This window comes from Sturnus vulgaris, chromosome Z (assembly GCF_052056855.1).
Source record: "Sturnus vulgaris isolate bStuVul1 chromosome Z, bStuVul1.hap1, whole genome shotgun sequence".
Classification (NCBI taxonomy): domain Eukaryota; kingdom Metazoa; phylum Chordata; class Aves; order Passeriformes; family Sturnidae; genus Sturnus; species Sturnus vulgaris.
In genome coordinates this window covers 1,852,715-1,878,983 of record NC_142283.1, presented here as the reverse complement: position 1 = coordinate 1,878,983, position 26,269 = coordinate 1,852,715, and the positions used below count along the sequence as shown (strand labels likewise).

The 26,269-nt window shown below is 41.9% G+C and overlaps 1 protein-coding gene and 1 long non-coding RNA gene across 4 annotated transcripts in view; one reads left to right on the top strand and one right to left on the bottom strand.

The window, feature by feature from the left end:
- Positions 1–918: 918 nt before the first annotated feature.
- On the bottom strand, positions 919–5,874 carry LOC148219557 (uncharacterized). Its single transcript, XR_015799446.1, has 3 exons — positions 5,699–5,874; positions 4,831–5,009; positions 919–1,380 (listed from the first exon to the last, which is right to left on the bottom strand). It is a non-coding gene; the product is annotated as an uncharacterized LOC148219557 (long non-coding RNA).
- The window catches only part of HAPLN1 (hyaluronan and proteoglycan link protein 1), a 38,669-nt gene continuing 16,623 nt past the window's right edge, over positions 4,224–26,269 (top strand). The window contains exons 1-3 of one of the 3 annotated variants that reach the window (XM_088156436.1): positions 4,237–4,336; positions 14,436–14,438; positions 15,296–15,667. In XM_088156436.1, coding sequence (XP_088012562.1) covers positions 4,237–4,336; positions 14,436–14,438; positions 15,296–15,667 — 475 coding nt within the window. Of the gene's footprint in view, positions 4,337–5,763; positions 5,767–14,435; positions 14,439–15,295; positions 15,668–26,269 lie in introns of all 3 variants that reach the window. The other 2 variants (XM_088156437.1, XM_088156435.1) reach the window with 2 other exon arrangements.

The following is a 26,269-nucleotide window of genomic DNA, read 5'->3' as shown; positions in this document are numbered from 1 at the left end:
ACACCACCTCCCAGACAGATCTGAGCTCCACAGAGAGGAGCCTGCACAGACTCATATTTTACAGGAGGTTTGTGCACGGGTGTGAATAATTCACGTTTGGGGGTTATTCCGACCCCAAATTATCAAGAGTGATTTTATGGATTCTGTTTTGCCTGTTTTAGGTGCCACTGATTCCTTTACTTGCTGAGCCTCGGTGTACTGGATTTAGAACACTCCACAGAAAGGCAGAAAGTTTTATTAGGCAGCCCCCTGTTTCTGCCCAATGAGTTTGGGTTTCTCTTGTGCCATTTTTAGTTCAGGCTTCCACAGCTCTTCCAACTCAGGGAAGCAAACTTTTGATGGAAGACATCACCACCCCTACACATAAGATTAAAAAAAAAAAATTCCTGTGAACAAAAAACCTTCCACTTTAAAAGCTTTTAACTGCTGCCAGAAAGAGAATATTGAGGTAGGTGGCCCTTTTCCTCACACAGTGGATGTTTGCATGTTCTGCAGCTAGACAGCAGCTGCAAAAGTAAATAGGAAATATGTTATTCTATTCAAAACAGACGCTGGTAGGTAATGCTGTTTTTCAGTGCTCTGCCCCTCAGAGAGATTTTTTTGTCACTTATGCAGACAAATTGCCTGAAAGCATTCTGCAAACTCTCAGAATATTATGTCAAAATACAAAAATTGGTGTTTACAGCCTTTTAGATGTGCTTGTAGTAGATGAATTAAGGCTATGCAAGTATTAAAAAATGGTGATTAATGTCAGAACTTCAAAATGTGTCTGAGGATGAGCATTTCTTGAGAATTTAAACACAGAATGTACAGTGACCTTGAACATTTCCCTGAGCCTTGAGGTTCTCCCTTCAATCTGCTTCCCAGCTTCTTTGTGTGCCTGCCCAGGGAGATAGCAGACTCAAAAACTGCAGTGATTGAAACCAGTGGGAATTTATTGAGTATGACTAATCTTTACCATTTGTAATATTTTAAAAAATTAATTAATAACAATAATAAAAAAAATTCGCCTAATCCCAGCCAAGGTTTTATTAATTTTAATATGAAAGCATCCACACCTATCATGCCTCCTCTGAGGTCCTCCCAGGCTGCTGCAGAAATGCAGCCTGACTTCTTCCATTGCTTTGGCTAGAGGCTGAGGATGTGAATTCCTCTGGCTAATTTGCTTCTTGGATAACCTACAAAGCACCAGGGGTCACATTCCTGGCCTGGTAACTCTGCCTTGGCTCAGTGCCCTCACTCCCATCGTGGGGAATCCCAGGAGGAGAGTGGTACCAGGATGTTCCTCACTTCAGGCACACACTTTTCCTCAGCTGCTGCCACACATGGCACGATTTCTGCCTTTTGAGAAATCTGAAATGCCACCATCTGGGGTAAATCCTAAAAAAAAAAAAAAAATAATAATAATAATAAAAAAATAAAATTTGTGGTGGTCTGTAGCCACGAGGCTGCCATGCCTGTGGCACTGTGGGCTTGTTCTGCTGGTCACTGAGGAAAAGGAAAAACAGACCCCCAAGTCACCCTGCTCCAAGTCATCCTTTTGTGATGCTATCACAAAAACACTCCAAAGCAAGACCATACCTGCCTGGAGGCACAGGTGAATATCCCTAAAAAAATACCCCTTCCTCCCGAAATTGCATAATTTTGATTCGTTATTAAAACAGATTTTAATAGTTCTGTAAGTCACCACTGTGTGGTTCTGCAGGGAGGAGTTTCCCCCATCGGTTCAGGGGGAAACTGAACTGTGCCAATGGGGTTGCTGTCCCCAGGGAAAGCCCTGAGGCTGTTTCTCATCACTAGTGATGAGAAAAGGGCAGAAATGTGGGCAAGAAGTGAAGTCAAGCTGTTAGGGCTGATCTGCAGAGCCCCTGTGGGATTTTCCTCACTCACAGAGCCCAGAGGTTTTGCCTCCAGGAGGCTCCAAGCTGCAGGTGGAGGTGGGAATATTCCTCAAGCACACCTTGCCTTCCACACCAAAGCTCCTTTGTTAAACAGGCTACATCCTAATCAATAAATATCATCCAGAAAAAAACAACTGTCAGGTGTTAGTCAGTAGCCAAAAATTAAAAAAAAAAAAATCATCCCAGACTCCAAACCTACAGCATTTTTCACTCTGAGAGGGAACAGGTGGTGTGGGGTTTGTGCAGGGTGTCCTGCTGTCCCAGCAGTGCCACCGTGCAGGAGTGATGCCTTGGAGGGGCTGCCTGGAACAGGGGCTAGACAAAATTAACATTAGAAAAGTGGGTATTTATTAAAGGTCTTCAATAGATGCACCTTGGGCTGTCAAAGCCTCCCAGAGGCTGCACTCAAGGTGGTCATGAGTTTTTTACACAAAGTTTGGTCCATTTATATATCAGGGGTTAATCCTCCAAATACAGCTTCAGGTCATTAAGTCATTTACCCCCACTTTGCTCCCTCACAATTCACTTTTGTTTGTACTTTTTGGGGCCTGAGGTGTGTCCTCGAGTTTCAGAGGGATTGTTTTGTGTGACCAGAATGTGAAGACAGTAACTAACACTCTGTATGGAGTTTAGAGTTATACACTGAAGCAGCACAGGATTTGAAAAATATCAAAGGCTAAAATCTTAAAGCATCAGAAGGGGCACCCAGCTGCCCTGGAGTGACCCTCCCTGAGCCCAGGCTGGGGCTGATGTGCTCTAGAGGGAGCCACATCTGTCCTTGCTCTCCCAGATGGAGGTCACCATCCTCCCAGGCTTTCCAGGAAAAAAGAGGGAGTGGCTGCAGAGCCTCGACTTACTGAGCCTGGACCACCTGGCAAAGAGAGTGCAGCCAGCACTTGTCCTACCTCTGGGCACTCCACAGGAAGGATTCAGGGATGCTGAATTGGTTTTGAGCTCCCACCCGAGCTGGCTGTGAAGAAATGGAAGGGCAGGCAAGTAAACGTGCATGTTATGATATGGAAAAGTGGCAATAGGATTTCTGCATTTCGGTCTCTAGCACAGGTTGGCTCAGGTTACAGTATTTAGATCTGGACTTGAAGCACTTCAGGGTTTGTGTCTGTTTGGGGGTAAGGGACCTGCTTTCAAAACTCATACCTGGTTCTGACTGAGTACTCTGCAAATTTTGTGTGTTTCTAGGTCTGATAGAGAGAAAAAAAAAATAAGGAAGAAAGAATTATCTCTCTGCATTTGAGAAAAAAATCATATTAATAATGCCACCACTATTTGATGATGGGGGGAATCCTACTCTCTTGAAAGGCAAAGTTGGGAAATAGCTACCTTTTATTTCAAGGAACCAGATTCACAAAAATTGCAGCCACAAAACAACAACACCAGCAGCCCAAACCCTCCACACAAAACCCCTTGTATTTTATGCCTCCTTTTCTATTTCGGGTCCTCATTTGCCTAATTAGCTCTCGGAGGCTGGCAGAGATTTTTCCCTGCAGCGCTGAGCTCTGCTGACTGCAGAGACCCTACCTGGCACACTCAGTGAGTGCGTCAGCATTCTAGGTGGGAATGAATGAAAAAAATCAATCAGGGCAGCTGCAGTGGGAGCATATTCAACTCTAACCCACTTTGTGCATGGTTCCAAACATTTCATTCTGTGTTTAGGCGCCTTTTAAAAATGGTAAGTGGATATGAAGTAAAAAAATTGATCTTCCTAGTCAGCCTAATAAATGTTTTGTCATCTTTGCTGCTTAGCTGGAGCAAATTTGCCACCCTGACTGCTAAGTTAAGCTGCAGACTTGATTGAAACGCCAAAACCCACAAGAAGATCGTTTCAATCTTGAAAACCTATCACCAGCAGATTGCATCATGCAGTGGATATATATACAGTGATAGAGCCTTGATTGTTTTAATTGTATTTGCAGATCAGACCTAGAGTAGGTCTGGAAAAACCAAAAGTACCCCAGAACCTCTTTTGAAACACAGGTACTGCTTACATGTGGTCTTGCAAAGAGTTTGGCTTAGGGATATTTGTCTGAGCACATTTCTTTTTTCCTGTTGCATTTCTGCATAGGCAGAGTAAAATATGGAGTGCCAGTTTCACTTAATTATAAACCACGATAAAATGGTCCAATATTCATGCCTAAAAAAATATCAGCTGTTGCAGCTTCTGTCTCCTGAGTGGGTTCAATACATAAAAAAAAAAAAAACTCATAAGATCACTGCTCTAACAAGTTGTACTTTTAACACTGAAAAAGGTTTCCAAAATTTCACAATCCTCTTCGTATGTGATGCCCTTACAGTGAAGAAGATTCTCTTGGCTGTAAAGATGAAGAATCTGCTCTTTCTGGTGCTGATCTCTGCCTGTTGGGCTGAACCTCACCCTGGCAACTCAAGTCTGGAGCATGAACGAATTATTCACATTCAAGGTAAGGAAATAAGTGAGAAAATACCAATATCTTCATATCGCTGAGGTAAGCAGGATAATGTGCTTAGTGATCCTTGATTTACTTTTTTTTTTTTTTTTTAATGCTGTCACACTGTTTTTTAAATACTTGTATTACTGGTGACAAAATGTTTTCTTTTCTGGTTCTGTTGCATTACTATTTATCCTAAGAAAAGTCAAAAAAAAAGAAAGTTTCACTGTCTAATAGCACTTAATCACAACCTTGCAAAGATTAGTGAGTAAAGTACAGCATGATTTAAGACAAAGAGAACTAGCATGCATCCTAAAGTAATAAACAACTGCAGTGGGTGAAATACTTCAGTTTATTGTAGAATAGATTTTAAGAGTTCTGTCATACACAGCTCTCCACAGCACAGAAATTTACTGCTGTGGTTTATTTAAAAAGGCTCAGCACATCAGAGATCATAATTGGACAATGTAAACTAGGGGGGGGGGAAAAAAAAAAACGTAACTTACCCTGAAAGAAACGTGCCTTTCCTCATACCTTTAATTCACACTAAATATTATCCTGGCCTTCAGCATAATCCTGTTTGGTCTGTGTTTGAGTCCCAGAGATTATAGCTGTGGCAGGATTTGAGCCTGCAGCACAATGCAGCTGTTTTTCCCAGCCCCAGCTTCAGTGGTTGAGGGTTATCCTGCACAAGAAGAATCAGGGGGGTTTTTGCAGTAAGGACAGGCAGAACGAGCAGGGATTTTCCTGCTTTCCCTCCCACCTTCCTTGAGCCTGGCTAAAATTGATTTTGCCAAATTAAGGAATGCAGAATTAGTGTCCCTTCTCTCGCCTCTGTCTTTGTAAAGTTCGATTTCCTTCTCTAAAACAGCCAGAAAATTGTGCTCTTTGGAGATGTTTGTGTAAATATGAATTAGCAAGCAGGAGCAGGGTTACCAGGAAGGGCTGAACCTTTCAGAGGAGTCCACAGGAGAGTCACAGAAGTTAAAGGCACCCTGCACCCATTTAAACAGGGATTGTCAAGGTCAGGCAAGGAGTTACAGAGAGCTGCTCTCCCTCTGAGGAGACTCACAGGATGAAGGTCAAAAAGGATGTGCTATGTCAAAATGAAGATTGCTCTGAGAGGATGAGCACTTGCTCCCCAGGGAACATTTCAAATCAGACTTCCACGCCCAATAAACACATATTTTCCCTTTCCTTGTACAGCGCAGCTTTTTATCTCTGAGCCCCACCTTTTTGGGAAATTAAATTAGTGTGGCAGTCAGGGCTTTAGTGTAATTCATGAGCCATACAGGTCAGCTGCCACTAACCCAAACAGCTCAAAGCTCAGAGAAGTTTCAAGGTGAACCCTCCTCCCTCCCCATGCAAACTCACCTGCCCCTCGAGAGTTTATTCCTCGAAGGAGAGCCGGGTAAAGATTCAAATTTGAGCTCTGCCAGCTGGTTCAGGCTCTGAAATGCACAGGCAGACCACAAATCAAAAACACTGAGACTGCCTGGGACGTGGCATTTTCCCTTCTGATTTTTGCCATTCCTCTCTGCATCGTGGAATCCCACCAGGGCTGTGTAAAAAGATTTAAAGATCTACACCTGGAGATGGGATGGAGACCAGGGAATGCTGTAGGAGACGTTCAGGTGTGGGGTTTTTTTAATCACATTGACAAACCCAGCATCCCTCTCCACAGCTGAAATCCAGGAGATGTTTTGCTGAACTCTGCCAGGGTTGCATGCCTGGGAATTACAAAAGGTGTGTGAACCTCGTGTATTTAAGTACTTACCCAGAGGTGAAAGGGATTTCCTGAGGCAGAGAAGGAAACTGTGTTATATTCCCCATCCTTCACGTGGTGTAATCCCCTGCAGGCTGAGTTTAATTTGTTAAAAAGCCAGGTTTCAGGGCTTCTTACTGAAAAAGGGTTCTGCATCCCACTCTTCTGATATGGAAAACACCCTCCTAATTCTCCACGTTTATTTTATGGCTCTGATTCTTCTCCAGCTGTTGTTCCTTGGCTTCCAATAATATTTTTTCTTCTTTGAGGCTCACTTTAAAGCATCAATAAGATAACACCATATCCCCACAGCTGCCATTTGAGAGCACTTTTCCAAATTCTTCTCTAAGTGTATCACCTCCTGATCACTGCACTAATTGGGCACTGTAACCTGAGAATATCAGGAATTCATCTTTACTCTGGTTCTCATCTGAATTCTTGAGTGCACCCAGCCAGGATTTTATTCCAGATAATACCCTCGTTTGGCCTTAGTATTTCTATTAAGTATTTTATTGTTAAGTTTTCCACTTATCCAATGCTTCTGTTCTTCAGACCTTGGATCAAATTTGCAGTTCCCAGCTGTGCTGCAGTGCTGATCAATAGTCTGTGGTGATAGACAGTATTTAGCAGTCAGTCCCCCTCACTGACACTTGAAATTAACAACTACCAGCTTTTATATCAATAATTCTTCACACTAGACCTCAAAAGGCTGGGTTTTGCATTCAGCATTAACTGTTATCCTACTTTTTCCACTCTTCTTTCTTCAAATATTTTAAATACCCACCCTTCTCCCTTCAGTGCTGCTCAAGAAGACCTGTGACAATTTTATTTATCCAAAAGTCACAACTACTTTAAAAGGTAAAATTAGTGGAAATATTAGAGAGATTGCACTGAAGGCAGTTCACTGGCCTTTTTCATATTTTTTTTCATATTTTTATTTGCTCCAAGCAAATGATACACCACATTCCTCAGCCTTATATATTTATTTTTATTACATACCTGGTATCAGATCACTCTAATTTTGTTTGGCAAATACCTTCTTCACCTTATAACTCTTTCTAGTATTGACTCTATCCCTGTTGTTCAACGACTTTCCTTCAAAATTTTCTCTAAAGTCCTGTTTGCTGCTGAGATCAGATTAATTAGCTGGTTAATGGTTGAATTACTTTCTTTACATGAATTTGTTGTTTTGCTGGTACTGTCCTAAAGTGGCAGGTGAGGTCACACCTTCACCATCAGGTTTGCCACACCCAGTCTGGTCTGGGTACCTCAATTTTCTGCCCCTCCATCAGTGTGAAACCTCCTGACAATTCTCTCCAACTCTGGTTTGTCAGCCAGAACAAATAGTGTTTAATAAATTATTATTGTTCTGCAATTGTGCTTTGCTTTCATGGACACAGAGCTCTGCCTTTCAAATATCCACTCTCTGGAAAAGAGAGTTTCTTTTATTTTTGCTAAACATTTTCCCAATCTCTAACAATACCATAGCCGTAGTTCTACGCCTCTGTTCTCTTTTAAATATTTCATTTTTTTCCTCTGGAAATTATTTGCTGTTTTCATCAGCAGCTCTGCTCCTGCTGACAGTGTCAGTTCTAGCTCCTGGTTCTCTCCTTGTTGGTTAATGCAGTTAGTTCGAGGAAAATTTCTCATCTGCAAGACAGTTTTACCTCCCTAATTTTCACAGTGTTTTCATCTTATTTCCTCTGTCCCAATTGCTTTTTTAATATATTTTTTTTCTCCTTTGGTTTTATTCCAATGCACAAAATTTATGAAATACGTAAAGTTGCATTTTATGTCTTCTGTGGCTCTATTTTCTTTTTCTGTTTTCTGTGCTGAAGCCTGTGGTGGATTTCATGGTTTTGGTCAGGCTGCTTGACTCTGTCCCCTTTCCCCTCGTAGTTTGTCATTCCAGTCTCACTTTTGGGGATAAAAAAATAAATAAATAAAAAGAGATAACTGTATTTAAACAAGGTGTGTTGTCCTCCCTGCCCCACATCCCGGAAAAAAACCCTCAGGGAAACATCAATTTCACTCTTCAGAAAAAGCCACAACCATAAACAAAATAATCTGACCAATTATCCAAAAAAAAAAAAAAAAAAAAAAAAAAAGAGCATCCCTCAGAGATAAGGGCACTCCCCTGGGTGTAGCTGCCCTGAGAAATAAGCAGAGTTGATTAAGCCACCACAGTAATTCCTGATTTAATTACCCAAGGGGAGACGGAGCCTTTAACACAATCCCAGTTTGTTCAGGTTGTAGAAACACAAGAAAAGGCAGCAATGGGAACACAAAGTTTGGCTAATGGAGGACCAAATTTGACATTTTAGCTTTCCTCTGAATGTAAAAAAATCATATTATGCAGCATATTATGCACTCCTTCGCCTATCAAGATCTCTGCATACACTTATTTATGCATACCAAAAAAATATTTCAACATGGAATGAACAGAAAACTTTTAGTTCTGCCCATTTGAAACAAACAAACAAACAAACAACAACAACAACAAAAAAAACCCTAAGCACATCAGTTACATCAATTAACCAATAACAAAAGCAGAGGGAATCTTTGACCAACTTATTCTCCAGTATGCTGAGTTTTATTTACAGTCCATTTATTTTCCTTCAAATCAAGTCAGCACCGACACGGAGCAAGAATCTGAACAGAGTTTCTGGAGCAGCCAAAAATTCCATAAGAGATTAAATGCACTGCTCATCTCACCTCTTACACTAATCATTATCTGCTCAAGATAATCTTATGTTCATGCTTTTCCACTTTAATTTTGATTTCTTTCCTTCTTCCCACCTTTCTTCATTTCTCCATTGTCCACGACACTGACATTTCTTTCCATTTTCTTGCCTTTGTGTTTTCTGCTTTATATCTGGTGGTGGGTTGTCTTTTTCTTTTTTTTTTTTTTTTCTTTTTCTTGCCTTTTACTTTTGGACAGTTTGGATGATGCCAGGATGCATTTGGCTGTCTCTTGTTGCAGTTTCTTTGATTTCCACACAACCTGCTCTCCTCTCCAGCAGGGGATAGGAAAGTCAGCAGAGAGCAGAAATTCCACCTGCTGCTGGAGTGGGAACTCACTGAAGGCATCCTGCTCTGGAGCAGACCTTAAGTGAGAGGTGCCAGGATATTTGAGATATGAAAAAAAAAAAAATATATATATATATATATATATATATATATAATTACATAAACGCAAGGATTAGCACGGAACGCAAATTTAAATCATTAATTTGCCTTTGCTGGTTACGTCAGTGGAATTCAATATTTATAAATAGCATTTAAGGGTGATTAAGGGACTGGAAGGGCTCCTTTGTGGTTTCTGTGTAATATTTTGGTTTTGTCAAACCAAAGCCACCCATGAAGATTTACTCCTGTGAGGAGGGAGTGCAGAGGCATTGCCTTGATTTCTGCTCTGCTCTGTGACACCTGATCTCCACGAAATTTATCTGCACCCAACCAAAACACTCTTAGAAGTTATTTAAGGCAATCGTTTAGAAGAGACGAAGTTTGTTATTTCCCTGATGGTTTTATGTGCTCCTAGGTCTCCTAGAAACCTAAACCTGAGCTAATATGTGCACTTTAACAATCCCCCCACAACGTTTTACTCACGTTGAGGAGGTGGAATCAGCTGAAAAATGTTTTATTGCAGCCTTGTAATGTCTTTGTTGCAAAGACAGATCTCTTCTCTCCCATATATAACCCAGGTATTTTTAGCTGCACTATTATTTGGAAACTGGAGCTTCTAACTAAGATTTATCTAGCATTTCTCTTACCAATTTTATATCAAAACTTAACAGGAGTGTGTTGGGGCTGTTCTGTCCTGTCTGTTCAGGAACACAGGAGTTGGATCTTTGCCTTTTCTCTCTCATGACACAGCAAAACTGCATCAGGGCTTGAGCCAAAAAAAGAGCAAAAAAGTACATCCTTTACCAGTCCTACAGATGCTATATAAAAGCTTTTAGAATTTTTTTCCAAAAGCAGAAGTAAAAATTCAATTAGCTTAAATGCATATAGAAAAATTGTGCACTATGTGCAAAAAGTATGTGTAATTCTCCCTCAGTATTCTTTGAGTGATATATCCATATATTAGTACATCAATAATGCACTTCTTTACACACCACAGCAAATGGCAACCACTGTTCCACGTGTTCTGTTGTCACAGAAAATATTTATGAATTTTAAGTAAACATTTTAGATTACAAAAAAAAAATAAAATTGAGGATAACGACTTGCCACTGCTGTGGGAAAGGTGAGGATATTTTAGCATGAGCTCAAGTCCCTGGTAACACTACAGGAAAACCAGAAACAACTCTGTGTTTATTTAAAGCAGAATAGCACAGGATATTATTAAGCTAGGATCTTGCTAATAGCACAGAATATTTAGGGAATATATGAATTTATCTGACAAAACACCTCTGTGATATCATCCCTGGCTTATGATTTTGTGTTTTTCTGTCTGTAAAAATGCACATCCTTTCCTACACTGTCACTTGGCAAGGCGCTCCATGGAAATGCTGGAATAATCAATTTTTGTGGCCAGCTTTAAGACTGTGGATACTCCTGGTGGATAAAGCAGATAAAGCTGCTTGCCAAGGGCTGTGGTGTGACTGATCCTCTCTGCCCCACACTGTGTCCTTGGCCCTCCAAACCTGCCTTGACATCTTTCTGGTGTGCAGAACCCAGTTCAGGGAGAGAAGTTTACAAAGGAAACCAGAAGAAAACCTGTCAGCAACGGAATAATTAAAACACATACATACACACACACAAAAAAAAAAAGAAAAACAATAAAACCCCGAAACCAAACAAACAAAAACTCCAAACAAAAACACACACACACACAAAATAATAATAATTTTAAAAATAAATAAAAAAGAGGCCAAAAATACACAACACAACCCAACAATCAGCCCACAACTAGAAAGACAAACAAACTTTAAAACACATCCAGTAAAATTTGGAGCTAAAGCAATAAGGCAGCAGGTGAGACTGAAGTGAGAGCTCCAATAGAGCAAGCCCACCAAGATTAGAAATGGACAGAAATGACCACCAGAGCAGGAGGAGGAGGAGGAGGAAGAGGAAGAGAAGAAGAGGACAGAACTGGTGCCCAACCTGTGTCTTACCATTTGAGGTAGCAAAATATCCTTTCTGCACTTCATACCAGATTTTGCACTGCTGAGAAACAGCAAAAACAGCCCAAAAATCAACTTTTTGAGCGAGTTTTCATTTCTGGCAGGCAGCCTTCCCCGAAATCTTGGGGAAAGCAGCTCCCAGAGCCATGTGCTGTCCTGCACATCTGCACATCTTCTGCATCCTGGACGAGCTCTGTTCCAGCCAGCTTGCACTGTGCTGCCTTTGGCATCCAGCTAACTGCACCAAGAGCATTAACAAAAGGCCACAGTCAGTCAGAGTCTATAGCAGTGGAAAGAATATTGCAAATTAGTCACCAGGGTGGTCTGGTTCTGTGCTAACAGCTGGGCTGCTGCTTGTCTGACCTGCAAAAAGTGCCTGGAAGGGTGAAAAACCTCACCTGGGAAATCTTTCTCATCCCAGTTCTGCCCCTGGAGCTGAGAGCAGGTCACCAGGGTGTTGTCACCTCTGTCCCCAAGAGAAGGAGCAGCTGGAAGCTGCCCAGCACTGCTCATCCACCTGCTGAGGCTCAGGAGTGACCCCTGGCACCTGCCTTGTCCCCAGCAAAAATCCAGACTGTCCTGTCTGTGAGGACAGCTCCTTAATGAGGAGCTTCATCCAGGGGTTTCAGAGTTTACAGAGTTGTTTGGCTGTCCACATCACAAATCCTCTGGTGCTGTTTCTGGGGAAGAAGTGTGATCCTCCTCAAGTGACACCCAGGAGTTGGTCCCATCATTTTCCTTCTTGCAGTCACCTTTTGGATATTCCCGGCCATTTAGAGACAAAATTAGTTTTATTTAGGAGGATTAGCCTTGTCAGGAGCAGACAGGGAACCACCACCCTTCAAACCAGTGTTTCCTCCATCTCCCATCACTGTTTCACAACAGATGAGTCCTTGTTTCACTAAGATAACCCAGGAAGGAAAATGAATTGCTCATTTGGGCTGAGTTTCACAGCAGTAAAACCAGAGACAATTACACATTTTAAATGAAGTGTTTCTGGTTTGCTCTGTGTTTGGTTTCTCGTGGGTTTGGGGTTTTTTTAATGTGTCAGCTCCAGGAAGAGCAAGACCATTCATTTCGCCACGCTCCCAAAAACGTGCAGTTTAGGTAGATTTAGCCCTGGCTCTCAGTGGCTACTGGATAATAAAGACCTCTAGGCCTCTTGCCAAACCCCTGTCATGTCATTTTTAATCCCAAGTCCCTGCTGCCTGCATGTTTTCTAGCCCAAACTGTGCCTCATTCCCCTGTCTGACATCCGCTTTCCTTCAAAAGCCAGAGATCCTCCCTCCTCTCCCAGATCAGGAGAAGCAGCAGCAGCAGCAATGCAATTTTCTGCCTTGCTGTCTTTTCAGTGAGAAGGGCACATCATACCATTTTCTCTTGAAAAAAAAAAAAAAAAAAAGAAAGAAGAGCTGTCTTATACCAAACTTGGGGATGGAGGCTCATTTCAGGTGTCACATCTCCCTTGGAGCATCCATGGGCAAAGGAGATATTCCAGGACGAGAAAAGCCTTTCCTTTCCCAGCTTGCCATCCCTTCTGCTCTTTACAGCTGAGGTGATGGCAGCTGCAGAGGGCCAGAGGAGGTGGAACATCCCCAAACTGGGCTGCTGGAGTCAGAGGTGACAGTGCTCTGGGCAAGCCTCCAGGCCTTGCTGGCACAGGCAGAGTTGTTAGAAAGAGTGAGCATTAACAGCCTGAGTCAGAGCCTCCCTCCTGCCCCAGTCCTTTCTGCTAATATTTAGTAACATGGCTATTTCAGTACTAAAGACCCAGCATAGCTGAGCTCTGACTCAGATTTCCTGGTAATAGCCACCCCAAAGCACAACATTTCTCCTCCCAAGGTGGACAGAGGACTGTGGAACGTCTTTGTCCCCGGAGGAAACAGGAAAATTTGCAGACAAGCTGTGCTGGCTGCCTTCACTTTCTTCCTCCTCCTCCTCCTCCTCCTGTGGAAACTGCTGGTAAGGCTTTCCATGGTGCCTTGCCTCAGATCACCTCTCTCCTTGGATGCTCTCCTTGGAAAGGGGGATGATGGATTATTGGAGCATCCCTGAGCCTCTGGAAAAGAGGGCAGTGAGAAGAACATCATCTAAAAAGGGCTGCAGGCGACCTGCTCTGCAGCTTTGGTTTTTCAGCCAGGCAGGGAGGTCTCTCACCCTCGCAGCACTCAAATTTTCTCATTCTTGAGGAAGCTTGAGCCTGTTCCTGTGCAGGGAACAGCAATGCTCTGCACACAGCACCCCCCAACAAAGAACTGTACTTTTGAGATTCCTGTTTTCCTCAAGCAGATGCACATTTGCACTCAGCAAGTTTGTTTTTACAATCACCACCCTCAGAGGCGTCTGCAGGAACACAAAATTCTGCATTCCCTGGGGTGCAGCCTGGTGCAGCACTGGACAGAGAGGGAAATCCAGCTGAGCCTGCAGTTCAGGCAGATATTTAATTTAACCAGCACTCGGAAGCCTGGGGCTGTCTGGAGATATTTATGATCCAAAAGCCTCCCTGCACACCCCTCCTGCTGTAGGACACTCACAGATTGGAGGGGTGGGATAGAAATTCCAGGGAGAGCTCATCACCTAAACCCTGCCATCCCTCATCCATCCCTGTCCTTCAGCCCCCCACATCTCCCTGCCTGATGGCATTTTCCCATCAGAAACCAACCCAGATTCGTCCCCAGCAGCAGAAAATTGCTGCTGGCCTTCACATGGCCATCCTCTCAGCAGCCTCTGTTTTTTGGGAGCTTACCCACAGCTCCTGCTGGATTTGGGGAGAGCCAGGCTGAGCCTCAGGGTGGGGAATCACATTTCTAGGCAGCCACAGCCATGTGCTGAGCGTGCACAGGGGGTTCCGAGCTGTTTCTTCACAGCCTGTGAAGGCAGAGGGAGGTTGATGGTGCTTTCCCAGCAGGCTGGTGATTTTTTTGGGGGGGATTTTGGTCCGGGACCAAACCCAACAGGAGCTCTGGGCTTGCTCAATCAGTTTTGCAAACTTCTCATGAGGAGCGATGCAAGAGGTACTGAAAGGAGGGAAAATTCTCACTTTTGGGTATGCCTGCTGACCAGCACATGAAATCTGCATTTTCCAAGGTTTTCCCAAGGCAGCACAGCCTGCAAAAGTCCCAGAGACCCAGGGCTGGAAGCAAGAACCTGCCCCAGGTGGCTCTCCAAAGCAAAATAATTTCACAGGGTAACATTTGCTGTTGTGACCTACTAGAGGGTAGGAAAGCAGGAAACCTGGGGTGAGGAGGAGAGGAGGCAGGCAGCCACATACAGGTTTACATGAAAAGTGAGATCAAAATATAAAAGGTAAAATAGTGACAAGGTTTAAGGAGATCAGAAAAAAAGAGATGAGGAAGAGCCACGTTGGGATGATGAAGAGAGTGGGAAGCAGAGGATCAGATTTTACATTTGAAGATTAACTGGATTTCCTTACTCTGGTCAGAAAAGGAACTTACAGTCAAAAGTTAGAATAAAACACAAATACAAATGCCTAAAATGTCTATTTTAGAATTTTGCTGGCACCTTTCCTGTCAGTATAAATAATGCTGTTTGATACATTAATGGCTTTTCTGCTTTGAGAGTAGGATTCTTTGCCTCCCAGATTGTGAGGAGCTCTGTGTGCTGCTGCCTGAATAAGCTGAATCCCTCCAGAAAAATCGAATTATGTAAAATAAAAAATAAAGCACTGACAGACAACTCTTGAACATGAAAAATATGGGATGTGTTTTGGAGCCTTTTATGCGTGATGGCACTCATAAATCAGCAGTACAACTCCATAAATCTATTTACAAGACCACTTCTTCATGGACATAGGACTGTCTCTGCATGTGTGAGGGGCACTGAGATGCTTTCAGCTGAGCAAATAATTATTTATAACTGGTTTGTAAACTGTATTTGCACAAAATGAGGATGGTGATCCTGCAGATGCAGGTTGTTACATCTTTGACCACACCCATTCTGCGAAATGCGTTCGCAAACGTAAAAAGAATTCGCAAAAAAATAAAACTCTTGGCGGGGGAGAGGTGGTTTTTTTTTTGTTTTGTTTTCCACTTTTTTCCTCCTTCACCCCTGCAGAAAATGGGCCCCGTCTCCTCGTGGTAGCAGAGCAAGCCAAAATCTTCTCCCACCGTGGTGGCAACGTGACTCTGCCGTGCAAGTTCTACCACGAGCACACGTCCGCCGCCGGCTCAGGGACCCACAAAATCCGCGTCAAGTGGACCAAACTCACCTACGATTACCTCAAGGAAGTGGACGTGTTCGTGGCCATGGGCCACCACAGGAAGAGCTACGGGGGCTACCAGGGCAGGGTGTCCCTGAGGGAGAGCAGTGAGAACGATGCCTCGCTCGTCATCACCGACATCAGGCTGGAGGACTACGGCCGCTACAAGTGCGAGGTGATCGAGGGGCTGGAGGACGACACGGCCGTGGTGACTCTCAATCTGGAAGGTAGGTGACACCTGAGACACGCTTTGAGACAGGCTGGCCTGGTGTTAGGGAATTCCTGCTTTTTTTTTTGGCTTTTTTTGGTTTTTTTTTCTCCCCCCACTCTCCTGGCACTGGCGATGTTGCGTTGTCAGATGTCGCGTTATCGCCGGCGGAGCGTTGCCTGTGATGTTGAATCAGCTGTGATGTTGAATTATCAGTGATTTTTGTGTGATCCAGTGATAGCAGCAAGCTGAGGAGGCAGGATTGGTTGTGCTCTGGGGAATCTTGGCCTGGCAGCCCACAACAACAATCACAAATTAGAAGAATATTAAGGCTACTATAAATGACGCTAGCCCACGGCGTATCCAAATTCCAGCCAGACCTGGTGTGAGAGGAGCCAAGAAACGATGAGCAAACAGAGTATCAAGAGTTCCAGATGTTTTTAGTTTGCTCCTGTCATTCTGCAGAAGCTGCTGCATCTTTTTACCTAGGCGAAATTATATCAAATTCCTCCTCCCCAATAGTAATTTTATGAAACTTCGGGATATTTTAGATCATCAGGCAAATGCAAATCTTCCTTTAAAGATGAAAAATGTTACAGTAGTTATCCAGAGACAGTGGGTTTGCATTTTTCCAGCCTTATAAGTAGATAAATTAGTTCTTTATATTGTCTGCCGGGACAACTCCTACATGTAGTGCCTAGTAATTTTCTTCAGCATTATTCTTGAAAACAGTAGAGTGAAAAAAATAATGAAATGGGTTTAAAGAGAACAAAATTTCAGCTTTCTTCACTTCTTATGCAATTCAGATACATTTTATGAGTTTCAATGCATGTAAAAGAGTGTTTGGCCCTTTCTTTTTTTCCCAAAGCACTGCAGTGAACACAGAGGTAAACTAAAAGTTTCATATCACATATTCTTACACTTACCAGCAAGTGTATGCCAGACGGATCCTGAGAGAGGGAGAGGAAAGAAAAATTAAAAAAAAAAATAGAATAAAATGAAAATAAAAAAGAGGAAAAAAGGAAAAGGGGAAAGTGCAGAAAGGGGGAAAAGGGGAAAGAGGAGAAGGAAAAGGAAAAGGAAAAAAGGAAAAAGAAGGAGAATGAGAAAAGGAAAAGGAAAAGGAAAAGGAAAAGGAAAAGGAAAAGGAAAAGGAAAAGGAAAAGGAAAAGGAAAAGGAAAAGGAAAAGGAAAAGGAAAAGGAAAAGGAAAAGGAAAAGGAAGGAAAGGATATAGCTTCCTTGCACAGTTAGAATGTCTGAGTGGTTCTTAGAACCAAATAGAAATAATGGGCTTCATTTATTTCTTTACATCCATTCTTCCAATCCTGGCTGGAGGCTACAGGAAATTCCCATTTTGGATTGCAGAAAAACCCTGCCCAGTTTCCAAGCCAGCAGGGTAGTTAGTGCTTTTAGGTTGTTCCACCCCACATAATTCATCTTTAACAGGAACATACCCTGTTCTTTCCAAACTTTTGAGATAAAGGAAACCGGACATTTACATGTTTAGCTTAAGTTCTCTAAAGCAGTGATGAGTGAAGACAGAAACGAGCTGGAGGAGAAATATCTTTATTATTCTCTGCTTTGTTCCTCTTCCTCTCCACTGGGGCAGGCTCGGCAGGGGCTGCTCAGCCCCAAAAAGGAGAAAAAATCCTCTTGGCAGTCTCAGCTGCACCTGAGTGAAACAAGGCTCTCCTCACCTGCCCAGGCTCTTGTTTCCCCTGCAGTTCATTGTTTTTCTGCTGTGAAAAGCAAAAGAATTGTGCTGTGAATGCTTCCCGCTCTGCCTGGGAAGGGGAGATGCTGATGGATGTGGAAGCAGAGGAAGTTTGCCTGAAGCTTGGCACAAATGCTTGTGCACATGCAGAAATCCTTACCCGACATTCATTACTGGGTTAAAACTGCAGCGAGAAAGCAATGAGGAATCATTTCTTTACTGCATGCAGTAGCACAAGGGAGATTTGTTTTTAAAAAGGGAGATTTTCTACCTTTTTTACTCTTACTGTTTTGTAATAAACACCAGTCTTGGATACAAGGTCAGGGTCCCTCCTCCAAAATTAGGAAATTCATAAGTACAGGAGGAATCATATTTCTTCAGCCAAGTATGTTCCAATCTGTGCTCAAATGAAAGTTTATATATTTTAAGCAGTGTCTAGCTAACATAAGGAACAATGTTTTTTCAGTGATTTTTGTCACACATGGGACAGGTGTAAGGCTGTTAATTTCTTACATTGTGGAGTGGTGTTTCTTAAACTGTCAGGAACATTTTCTTTGCAAAACCTCATGGTAAAATGCAACATTTCAAGTAAGATAAGAGTGCTGAGAGTGTCGGTGTCAGCCCTGCTTGTGTTGGCTGAATCCAGTAATTCTGGGTCTATGCTACACTGAAGTTTTCTAATAAAAAGATAAGTATTAAAATATAATAATATTACAGTGGAGATCTATAACTTCTAGAATAGATTCCTCTGTGCTTATTTTTTCAACACCCCTGCAGCTTTATGTAGTTCTGACATTAATTGCCATTTCATCTATTTGAGCAAAGCAGAACAGATCAGGGGGGAAAAAAACCCCCAAAATATTTAGACGAAAAATAAAATATATCAAATTCTAATATAAAATTCTACAGCCTGGTGCAAATAATCAGGTTAAGTCTCACAGTGGGGACGATTTGCATCAGTAGCCTGGTGTCCTGAGGTGGTGGCCTTAAGGATGTTAATTGGCAGCAGGACAAAGCCATTTGCACCCAGGAATGCCCAAGAGCAGTGCAGAGCAGCTGATGTGTGAGTTCCCTGCACAAAACCCATGGCTCTGCATCAATATCAAAATTGTTGACCTCCACCTCAATGGACCTTTTTTTTCTGCTCCCACTGTGAGAGCATTTTTATTCTTCTTATTGTTATTCATTTTATTCTTACTAGCCTTAAAGGCCTCCTGGGATTGCCATTAAAGAAACCATTCATGATAACTGGGCACTTTTAGCTTTGGAAGAAAACACTGAAGTTAGATTCAGTCTGAATTTGTTACATCTCTTGCATTTTTGTGATGTGTTCTCTTCATTTTATTCAATTTAGAACCATGGCATTTTTTTCCCTAGACCAGAGAGATTGTGCTGAGCATCATCTAAAGCTCAGAACTGGGGCTCACTGCAGTTTTCCACAGCCACCAGCGTTAGGATCTGTTCAGTCATGCCATGATTCCCATCCTGTTTGTAGCCTGAAGGACCAGCACTGGCCTAAGGGCTCGTGAGGCTTGGTCTGGGCACAGCAGAAATGTCAAGTTCTGAGGAAACCAGGACGTTCTTTACAGAGAATCAACCCCATCACCAAAGCCATTTTGTCTCTGAACTGGCCTTACTGTCCTCCTGCACATAAAATATGGATCATGAGTTTTGCACTCTTTGCTCAGTGCCCTGAAAGTCAAAAGCCTGACATATTAAAAGGTCTCAGACAGCAGATACTGGTGTCCGAGTCATAAGCAAAAAAAAAAAAATACTTCTCAGCTTACATTAAATTTGATTTATGGCAGCTTCTTACAGTACTACACTAGATTTTTTTTAGGCCTGTGCTTTACTAGTTTAATTCCTCATGAATACCTGCAATGGATCTCACTGTACCAGCCCTCAGGTGCTGCTCAGGCACAGGTTTTGTGTGCCCTTCCTTCAGGAGAACCAGGGCAGGGCTGACAGAGAAAGTGGGACAGTGCTAAACAGCCAAAAGCAGGTTTTTACTCTATTAGAATTATTTTCTTTAATGGTTTCTCCCTTCAAAGGGTGGTGACAGTTGAACTCGATAAGTTGGCAGTATGGGCTATAAAATAATTACCTTTTACATCCAACACTACTGGGAATTTGAAGATCTAGATAAAATCATTAAAAGCCTCTACAGAAAGCAGCTTCTAGAGAGAGGCTAACTCTCTGTGGCTTCCCAAAAACCAGAAACCACCAGCATTCCTGTTCTTGCTTTGAGGTATGTTAGCTTTAGGTCCAAGAAAGGAAAAAAAAGCAACGAAAAACAAGCATCCCTTTCAAAACCACACTCTTTAGTTCAAAATAGCTCAAACAGATCCATAAGCTTCATATAAACAAATTTTTCCAAATTGTCAAAACAATCATTTTTTAATCTGTTCATTTGGTATTCAGCTGGATGTAAGCAATGGGGAATTCAGAGCTGAAACCAACAGGAAATCAACTCCATGCTCTCAAGAGCAGGAGAAATCAAATTTAGCCTAATAATGTCATATGTGTTTCCTCTGTATGTTGCTGTTACATCCATACACACATCAAAAAAAAAAAAAAACAACCTACTTCTAATATCCTCTGTGTGATAATCTGTTTTACTCTCTGATGAAAAAGTAATTTTATAGGACACAGTCTTAGTGGGTCCCTAGAACAAGAACCAAAGAGGTTCTTTGAACCAAAAAAAAAAAGAACCAAAGAACCAAAATTGTCTGAAACTGATGACCCAAAAAGAAAGTGTTAAAAAATCAGATGCAATTAGGCTAAGAAGAGCAGAGAAATTCAACGGTCCCCAAATTTTTGGTAAAGGCTGTAGAAATACACGGGAATAATGTGCCCTGGGTCAGATCTGTGTATTTCCTGCGTTTTTGTTGGTTGGAAGTAATCAACCCCACTGACAGTTATGGGGTGCTGGAGGGACACTATTTCAAGGCTCAGTTTCATTTTTAGGGAGATGGACACCTGCTGACAGCTCTGACAGGCAGGAAAACGGAGATGGAGACTCTGTGAAAACGAGGGGGTCGCCAGCTTGTAGGGAATTTTAGGAATCCAGCATGGAAAATTTTGCCATTGGGTGTATGAACCTGCCAGCATAAAACTGTACCCTACAGTCCAGTAAACAGCAAACCTTACTGTTGGCCCATGTTTATACTGGCTGCAAGAAAACTTACTTTTCAGTTTTGGCTAAAACTCAAGAAAGCCAATTTCTTCACTCTGGCTATAAAAAGACCTTCCTTTTTTATATATTTTTTTTCTTTTTTTTTTTTTCCTCCCCATATGGATCAACAGAAATTTCTGCTATTCTGTTTCCACACGTCAATACCCTTGAAACTGCTAATTGTGTGTGGTGCTGGCTTAATTAACACCCGTAAATCATTACAGGAGTTGAGATTTCTGAGGTTATTGCCTCACCTTCTTGGGTAAATGCTAGAGCTCCTTGCACTGACAGTGTGTGTGAAGTGACCACTTGTATGTAAGGCTCCAAAATACAAATAAGACAAAAAATACAGCAAGTGGAGAAGAGTTTGCTCACTTGAATGAGAAATCCATAAAAATATTGGTATTCCCGTGGGCAGGATACACGATACATCCAGTTCTCATGTTCTGATTTGGTAGAAATCCTGATTTCCATGGCAGGATTCATTTTTGTGCACTGCAGTTGCTTGGTCACAGGTGCATGCATCCCCTCGTCTCTCCTCAGAGATTCATTCTCTGCTGAGCTGATGTGTCTCAGGTTCTTCCTGTCTCTTTTGGGGGGCAAGGAGAAATCTTGGGTTTGGGAGAGCAGAGCCACACCATGAACTCCCTGTAATGGGAATTAATATCCCCACTTCTTCAGGGTAGGGAATGGAATCACCAAGGTCAGGCTAAGGTTCCTCAGCTCTGCCTTACCACAGGGTAACCAGATTTTAACCTTCTGAAGCTGGAAGGTTTTTTGTCTCTCTCCCTTTTTTTTTTTTTTTTTTTTTTTTTTTTTTTTTTTTTTTTTTTAAGCCGGATTTGTTAACATTTGGGAGAGGGTGTTTTGTCTAGTGGCAGAGCACGGGGCTGGAGTCAGGAATTGAGGCTCAGCCTGTGCTTTGGGAACAGCAAGGAGCCTCAGGACAGCTTTTGTCCATTCAGGAACAGATGGGATGGATTATACTCTGATGGGTTTGTAAGGTCCAGGACTGGGGAAGACGCCCTGTGATTAACTAAGGCTCAGCACTGCTAAAGTGTAAGAGAATGGAGAGATGAAAATCGAGCTCTCAATAAGAATTTCAGCAAGGTTTGATAGGGAAATGAAGAAAAAAAATAATTATCAAAATTGCCAGGTAATGCAAAGCTGCGTACCCAAAGCACAATACCAGTCAAAGCACATACCCAGTCAATTTTCCTCAGCAGAATCACCCCTGGCCACCCCCAGCTGCAGGGTGAAATTAAAGCTAATCAGTTGCAGGCTTGTACTGCAGATGAACTCCAACAAAAAGTCAGCTTCTATGCAGTCTGCTCCAATGTAGCCCAAAGCTAATATTACAGTTTAGTGCATATTTATGTTATAAAAACATTATGTCCCAAACTGTCAAACTCAGATTTGTAACACATTTACACACACAGTCAGCCCCTTTTGAAAAGTGATTTTGGGAACCTTAAGGAATCAAATCTGTTTAAATAGTTATCAATTAGTTGTTGCTCAGTTTTTAGAAGTATATAAGTTTATGTCTTGATCTTTCCTAATTGTAGGGTGGTGGTTTTTTTTTCATGTATATGCAAATCAAACACATGTACTGGAAGAGGAGTCTGTTTTCTGGGGAAATGCAGTTCTGAAAAAATAATAAGCCTTAGATTTTGAATAAAGCAAACAGGCTTGGATTCCTATTACATTTGCTAGATTTTTATTATACCCAGTGATATTTCTATCCATTAGTAATGACAAAGAATGGATTTTTTTAAACAAAGATATGATGAAGGAGAAACAGAGATCCAGGAAAATAGGAAACATCTTCGGTGTCTTGTTTATGAAGTTAAATTTAACACACATTGTGTTACATTACATTCTTACACTGCAGTTCAGAACATCACACAGCAGAAAAGACCTTTAACATAGGATTTACAAAAGGAAAGAACTGAAGCAGACTCTCTTAGTAATTGATGAAGGAGAGCAAAATATTGTATATTATTACCCTGCCAAGTTTACATTTCCATGCTTTATTTTCTTGGGCCAAGTCACTGAGATTTAGTAATAGCAAAGATGTTGTTTAACAGGAATAATACTTGGATGACAGAAGGGTGAGGGAGAGGAGAGGAAGCAAGGGGTCTTTAGGAAACTGGTGTAATAGATACAGAAATGGGTTAGAATGTTCTGAAAGAAGAGTGGCTTCATCACATGGTGACTGCCTTGCTGAACCACTGAGTAATTTCTCTGTGCTGCACTGCCCTGAGGACAATTAAATTGTTATAGGCAAGAGGATCCAACAGCAGGAAAAAAGTGAAAAAGAAAGGGGGATATTCTAACAATGCAAAGTTTCTGGCTCCTGTGTTATCTTGTCTTCAGTCCCCCTGAGTCCTACAGCACTCAGCTTTACAGAGATGTCTGAGGATAAACACTCTGAGCTGGATCTTCTGTAACACCATTTTATTCCAGCTGATTATGAGACTGGGATAAAGCCAGCTGTAAAACTTAGGTCTGGGTTAAGTTTCTAAGCCCTGCCAAAGATTAGGGTGGTCTGATCCAAACTTTTATTTCAAAGTTTCTCTTTTCTCTTTTATCAAACCCACATGGGGCAGTGATTCCTTTCTGAGACGTCTTTCATGCTCCAAGGAACAACGTTTTACTTCTGATCTTTTGCATAAAACAAGCAGAGGAAGAAGAAAAAAAAAAACCTCTGCAGGATGAGGGCAGTGACTGTGATTAAATGTCACTTTTGAGACCATTCTGGAGGTGTCCCCAGGTTTCCCAGCCCCTCTTGGATGTCCTCTGTCATGAGACCCTGATGGGCACCAGGCAGGGCTTGGGGACAGGCTGTATCCTTATTATTCCCCTTATTTTTTTGTCCCCCCAGGGTCAGGATTAAACGTGTGAGATGGTATTCCTTGTTTGGACTCAGATGTTTATTAGTTTTTATTCATATTACAGTCTCACGAACTGTGAGTTCTACAGTTCTTCAGGCTAACAAGCCAAAAATGGAGCTCTACCTTTCTCTCTACAAGGCCTTTTATGGCTAAACTGTCCAATTAAGAAATGCTACCTAAATTATTTTTACTTTAAACCCAATAACCAACCACCCCCGGCTCACAATGCAGACTTTTTACCCAATTAAACAATATTACTTAGATCCAATAAGAAGGTGAAGAAGAAGGACAAACATCTGCCCTAAAACCTCCATCTTGTTTTATACATATTGCTATATTCTAAAACTTTAAACTCTAGGTTTTCCAGCAGGTGATATTACACACTTTTATTTAAACCACACACCCATAATCTCAGTTTTATCATTCAATTTTGGAAACTTTCCCCAGAATTAAACTATTTTAACCTGATTGCCTTGGGTTAAATGCAGTGTTCTCCTGGGGGTCAGTGCCTGTCAGCACAGAAAGACAGAAATTCTCAGTGACCAGGGTTCAGCAGTGTCCTTGTCCCCTGGTGGGGAAGGGAGCATTTGGCAGGGCCATGCACAGTCACCCTCTCCCAGGGTGAGCCATCAGTGCTGCAGGGAAAGGGCTGTCACACATGGTTTCCTACCATTCCTGGGATAATGGGAAATTAAAAAAACAAAAAAACAAAAAACAAACAAAAAAAAAAACCACCAAAAAACAAAACAAAACAAAACAAAACAAAATGAAAAAAAGAAAAAAAAAAAAAAACAAAAACAAACAAACAAAACCCAACCAACCAAACAAAAAAAAACTAAAAGCAACTGTCTTGAACCTCTCAAGAAATCCTGGCAAGCAAGGTCTCATGCAAAGAGCACAATGCTCTTTTATGTCAATCAAAACATTTCATCTTAATATTTATGGGTAAGAAGAAATAATTCATGGAAATTCACCAATTCATTCAACAATTTCTTCTTTCTAAATAACTGCTAGGAGCTCCCTTACACTCATTCCACACAAAAAAACCCCACCCACCCAACCAACCAATCAAACAACAAAAAACAAACAAACAAACAAACAAACAAAAAACCCCAAAAACAAAAACAAAACAAAACAAAAACCCAAAACAAACAAACAAACAAAAAACAAACGAACAAAAAACCCCAAACAAACAAAATTAAAATAAGCTAACAAAAATAAACCCAAATAAACAAACCCCAAATAAATTTGAAAAGTAGAGCTATGCTAGGGTTCAATTGACTCCTTTTTAAAATGAGAAATTGACCTTACAATCGATAAATGGAAATTCTGTACGAAAAACTTGCAGCTGGAAAATTCCAGCTGTCCCTGCTCCTCTTTAGGCACTGTGAGAGCAGGGAGTGAGACCACCGTGGTGACAGCAAGGTGCAGGTGGGAGCAGCACCTGGCAGGATTCCCATTGGGAAGGGGATGAGGGGAGATGAGCCAGCTAGGCAAAGCAGCACAGAACCACAGAAAATCACAGAATGAGCCAGGTTGGAAAAGAGCCTTTGGATCATCCAGTCCAACCTGTGAGCTCACACCTCCTCATCAACTAAACCATGGCACAGTCTTTTATCAAACCCCTGCAGGGATGGGGACTCCTCCACCTCCCTGGGCAGCCCATCCCAGCAGGCAATCCCTCTTTCAGGGAGGAATTTCTTCCTCACATCTAACCTAAACTTCCCTTGGTGCAGCCCAGGAGGCAAGGGACCGCTTCAGCTTTTGACCTCTTCCCAAAAAATCACTGCTGCTGTGTTGCTGAGGGAGTGTTTTTCCCCAGAAATAAACCATCCCTCTGCCACACATCATGGAGCCAACTTTTACTTCCCCTTTTTTCCTCCTCCTGATGGCAATCAAAGCTGTTTCCCTTCTCTCTGCTCTTTCAGTGCCTGGTAACTTGTCACAGTAGGGACAGACAAGGACACTTGTTTCCTTCGTGCACCATGCTGAATACTGGACACAGCTCATATTTATATGGTTATAGAAACCATATTTATATGGTTATAGAAGGCACAATTCTGTGTCTAATTCCAGTTGGTCAGCAACTCATTGCAACTCAGTTCATTGGTTGGTAAAGGCTTGTGTAGACATACAGAAGGGGGAAAGAGTTAATGGAAAAGGTTTATTGCTGAAAGGAATTTTACCAAGGCTCTTGGTATGGAGAAGAGAAGAAGGAGAAGGAGATAAGCAAGAAGAAACCTGCAGCTGGGAAAAGTATTTTTAGAAAAGTTTTGTGAAAAACAGAGGTGGAGATGGTTTTACACCAATGAACGAAACCAATGGATAAAGTGCAAACTTTGTAGAGGGTATAAAAGAGAGCATGCTGTTGTAATAAACAAATATTAGCCTTCTGAAATGTAATGTGTCCTTTCATATGTCGTGTCCACCCCACCAGCAACATGGATGTCCATCAAAACTTCTCTCTCTAACGAGGTTTACATATTGTCCCCTGGGTAAAGGACAATTTCTCACTGGTGAGATCCTTTCTCCCCACAGGTACAATCTGTTCCCACAGGAGTGGATTGATGTGCAAGCTGATTCTCACTGTCACAACTCCTTTCTTATGGGAACTTACCAAGCCAGCTGTTAGCTATCCCTAGCCAAAGTACCAAGGCCAGAACCATGAATTTACAAGGCCTTCCTTGTAAAAGTTGATGAAAGTTTGACAAGAAAGTCTCAGAGATATGCATACTTAGCAGAAAGATCTTTTAATGTATAATCTGAAGAAGAAATAGAAATGAAAGCAAGTTTTGACAAAGAAGAAAAGAATTGCTGGGCCAGTCTTACTGGATAA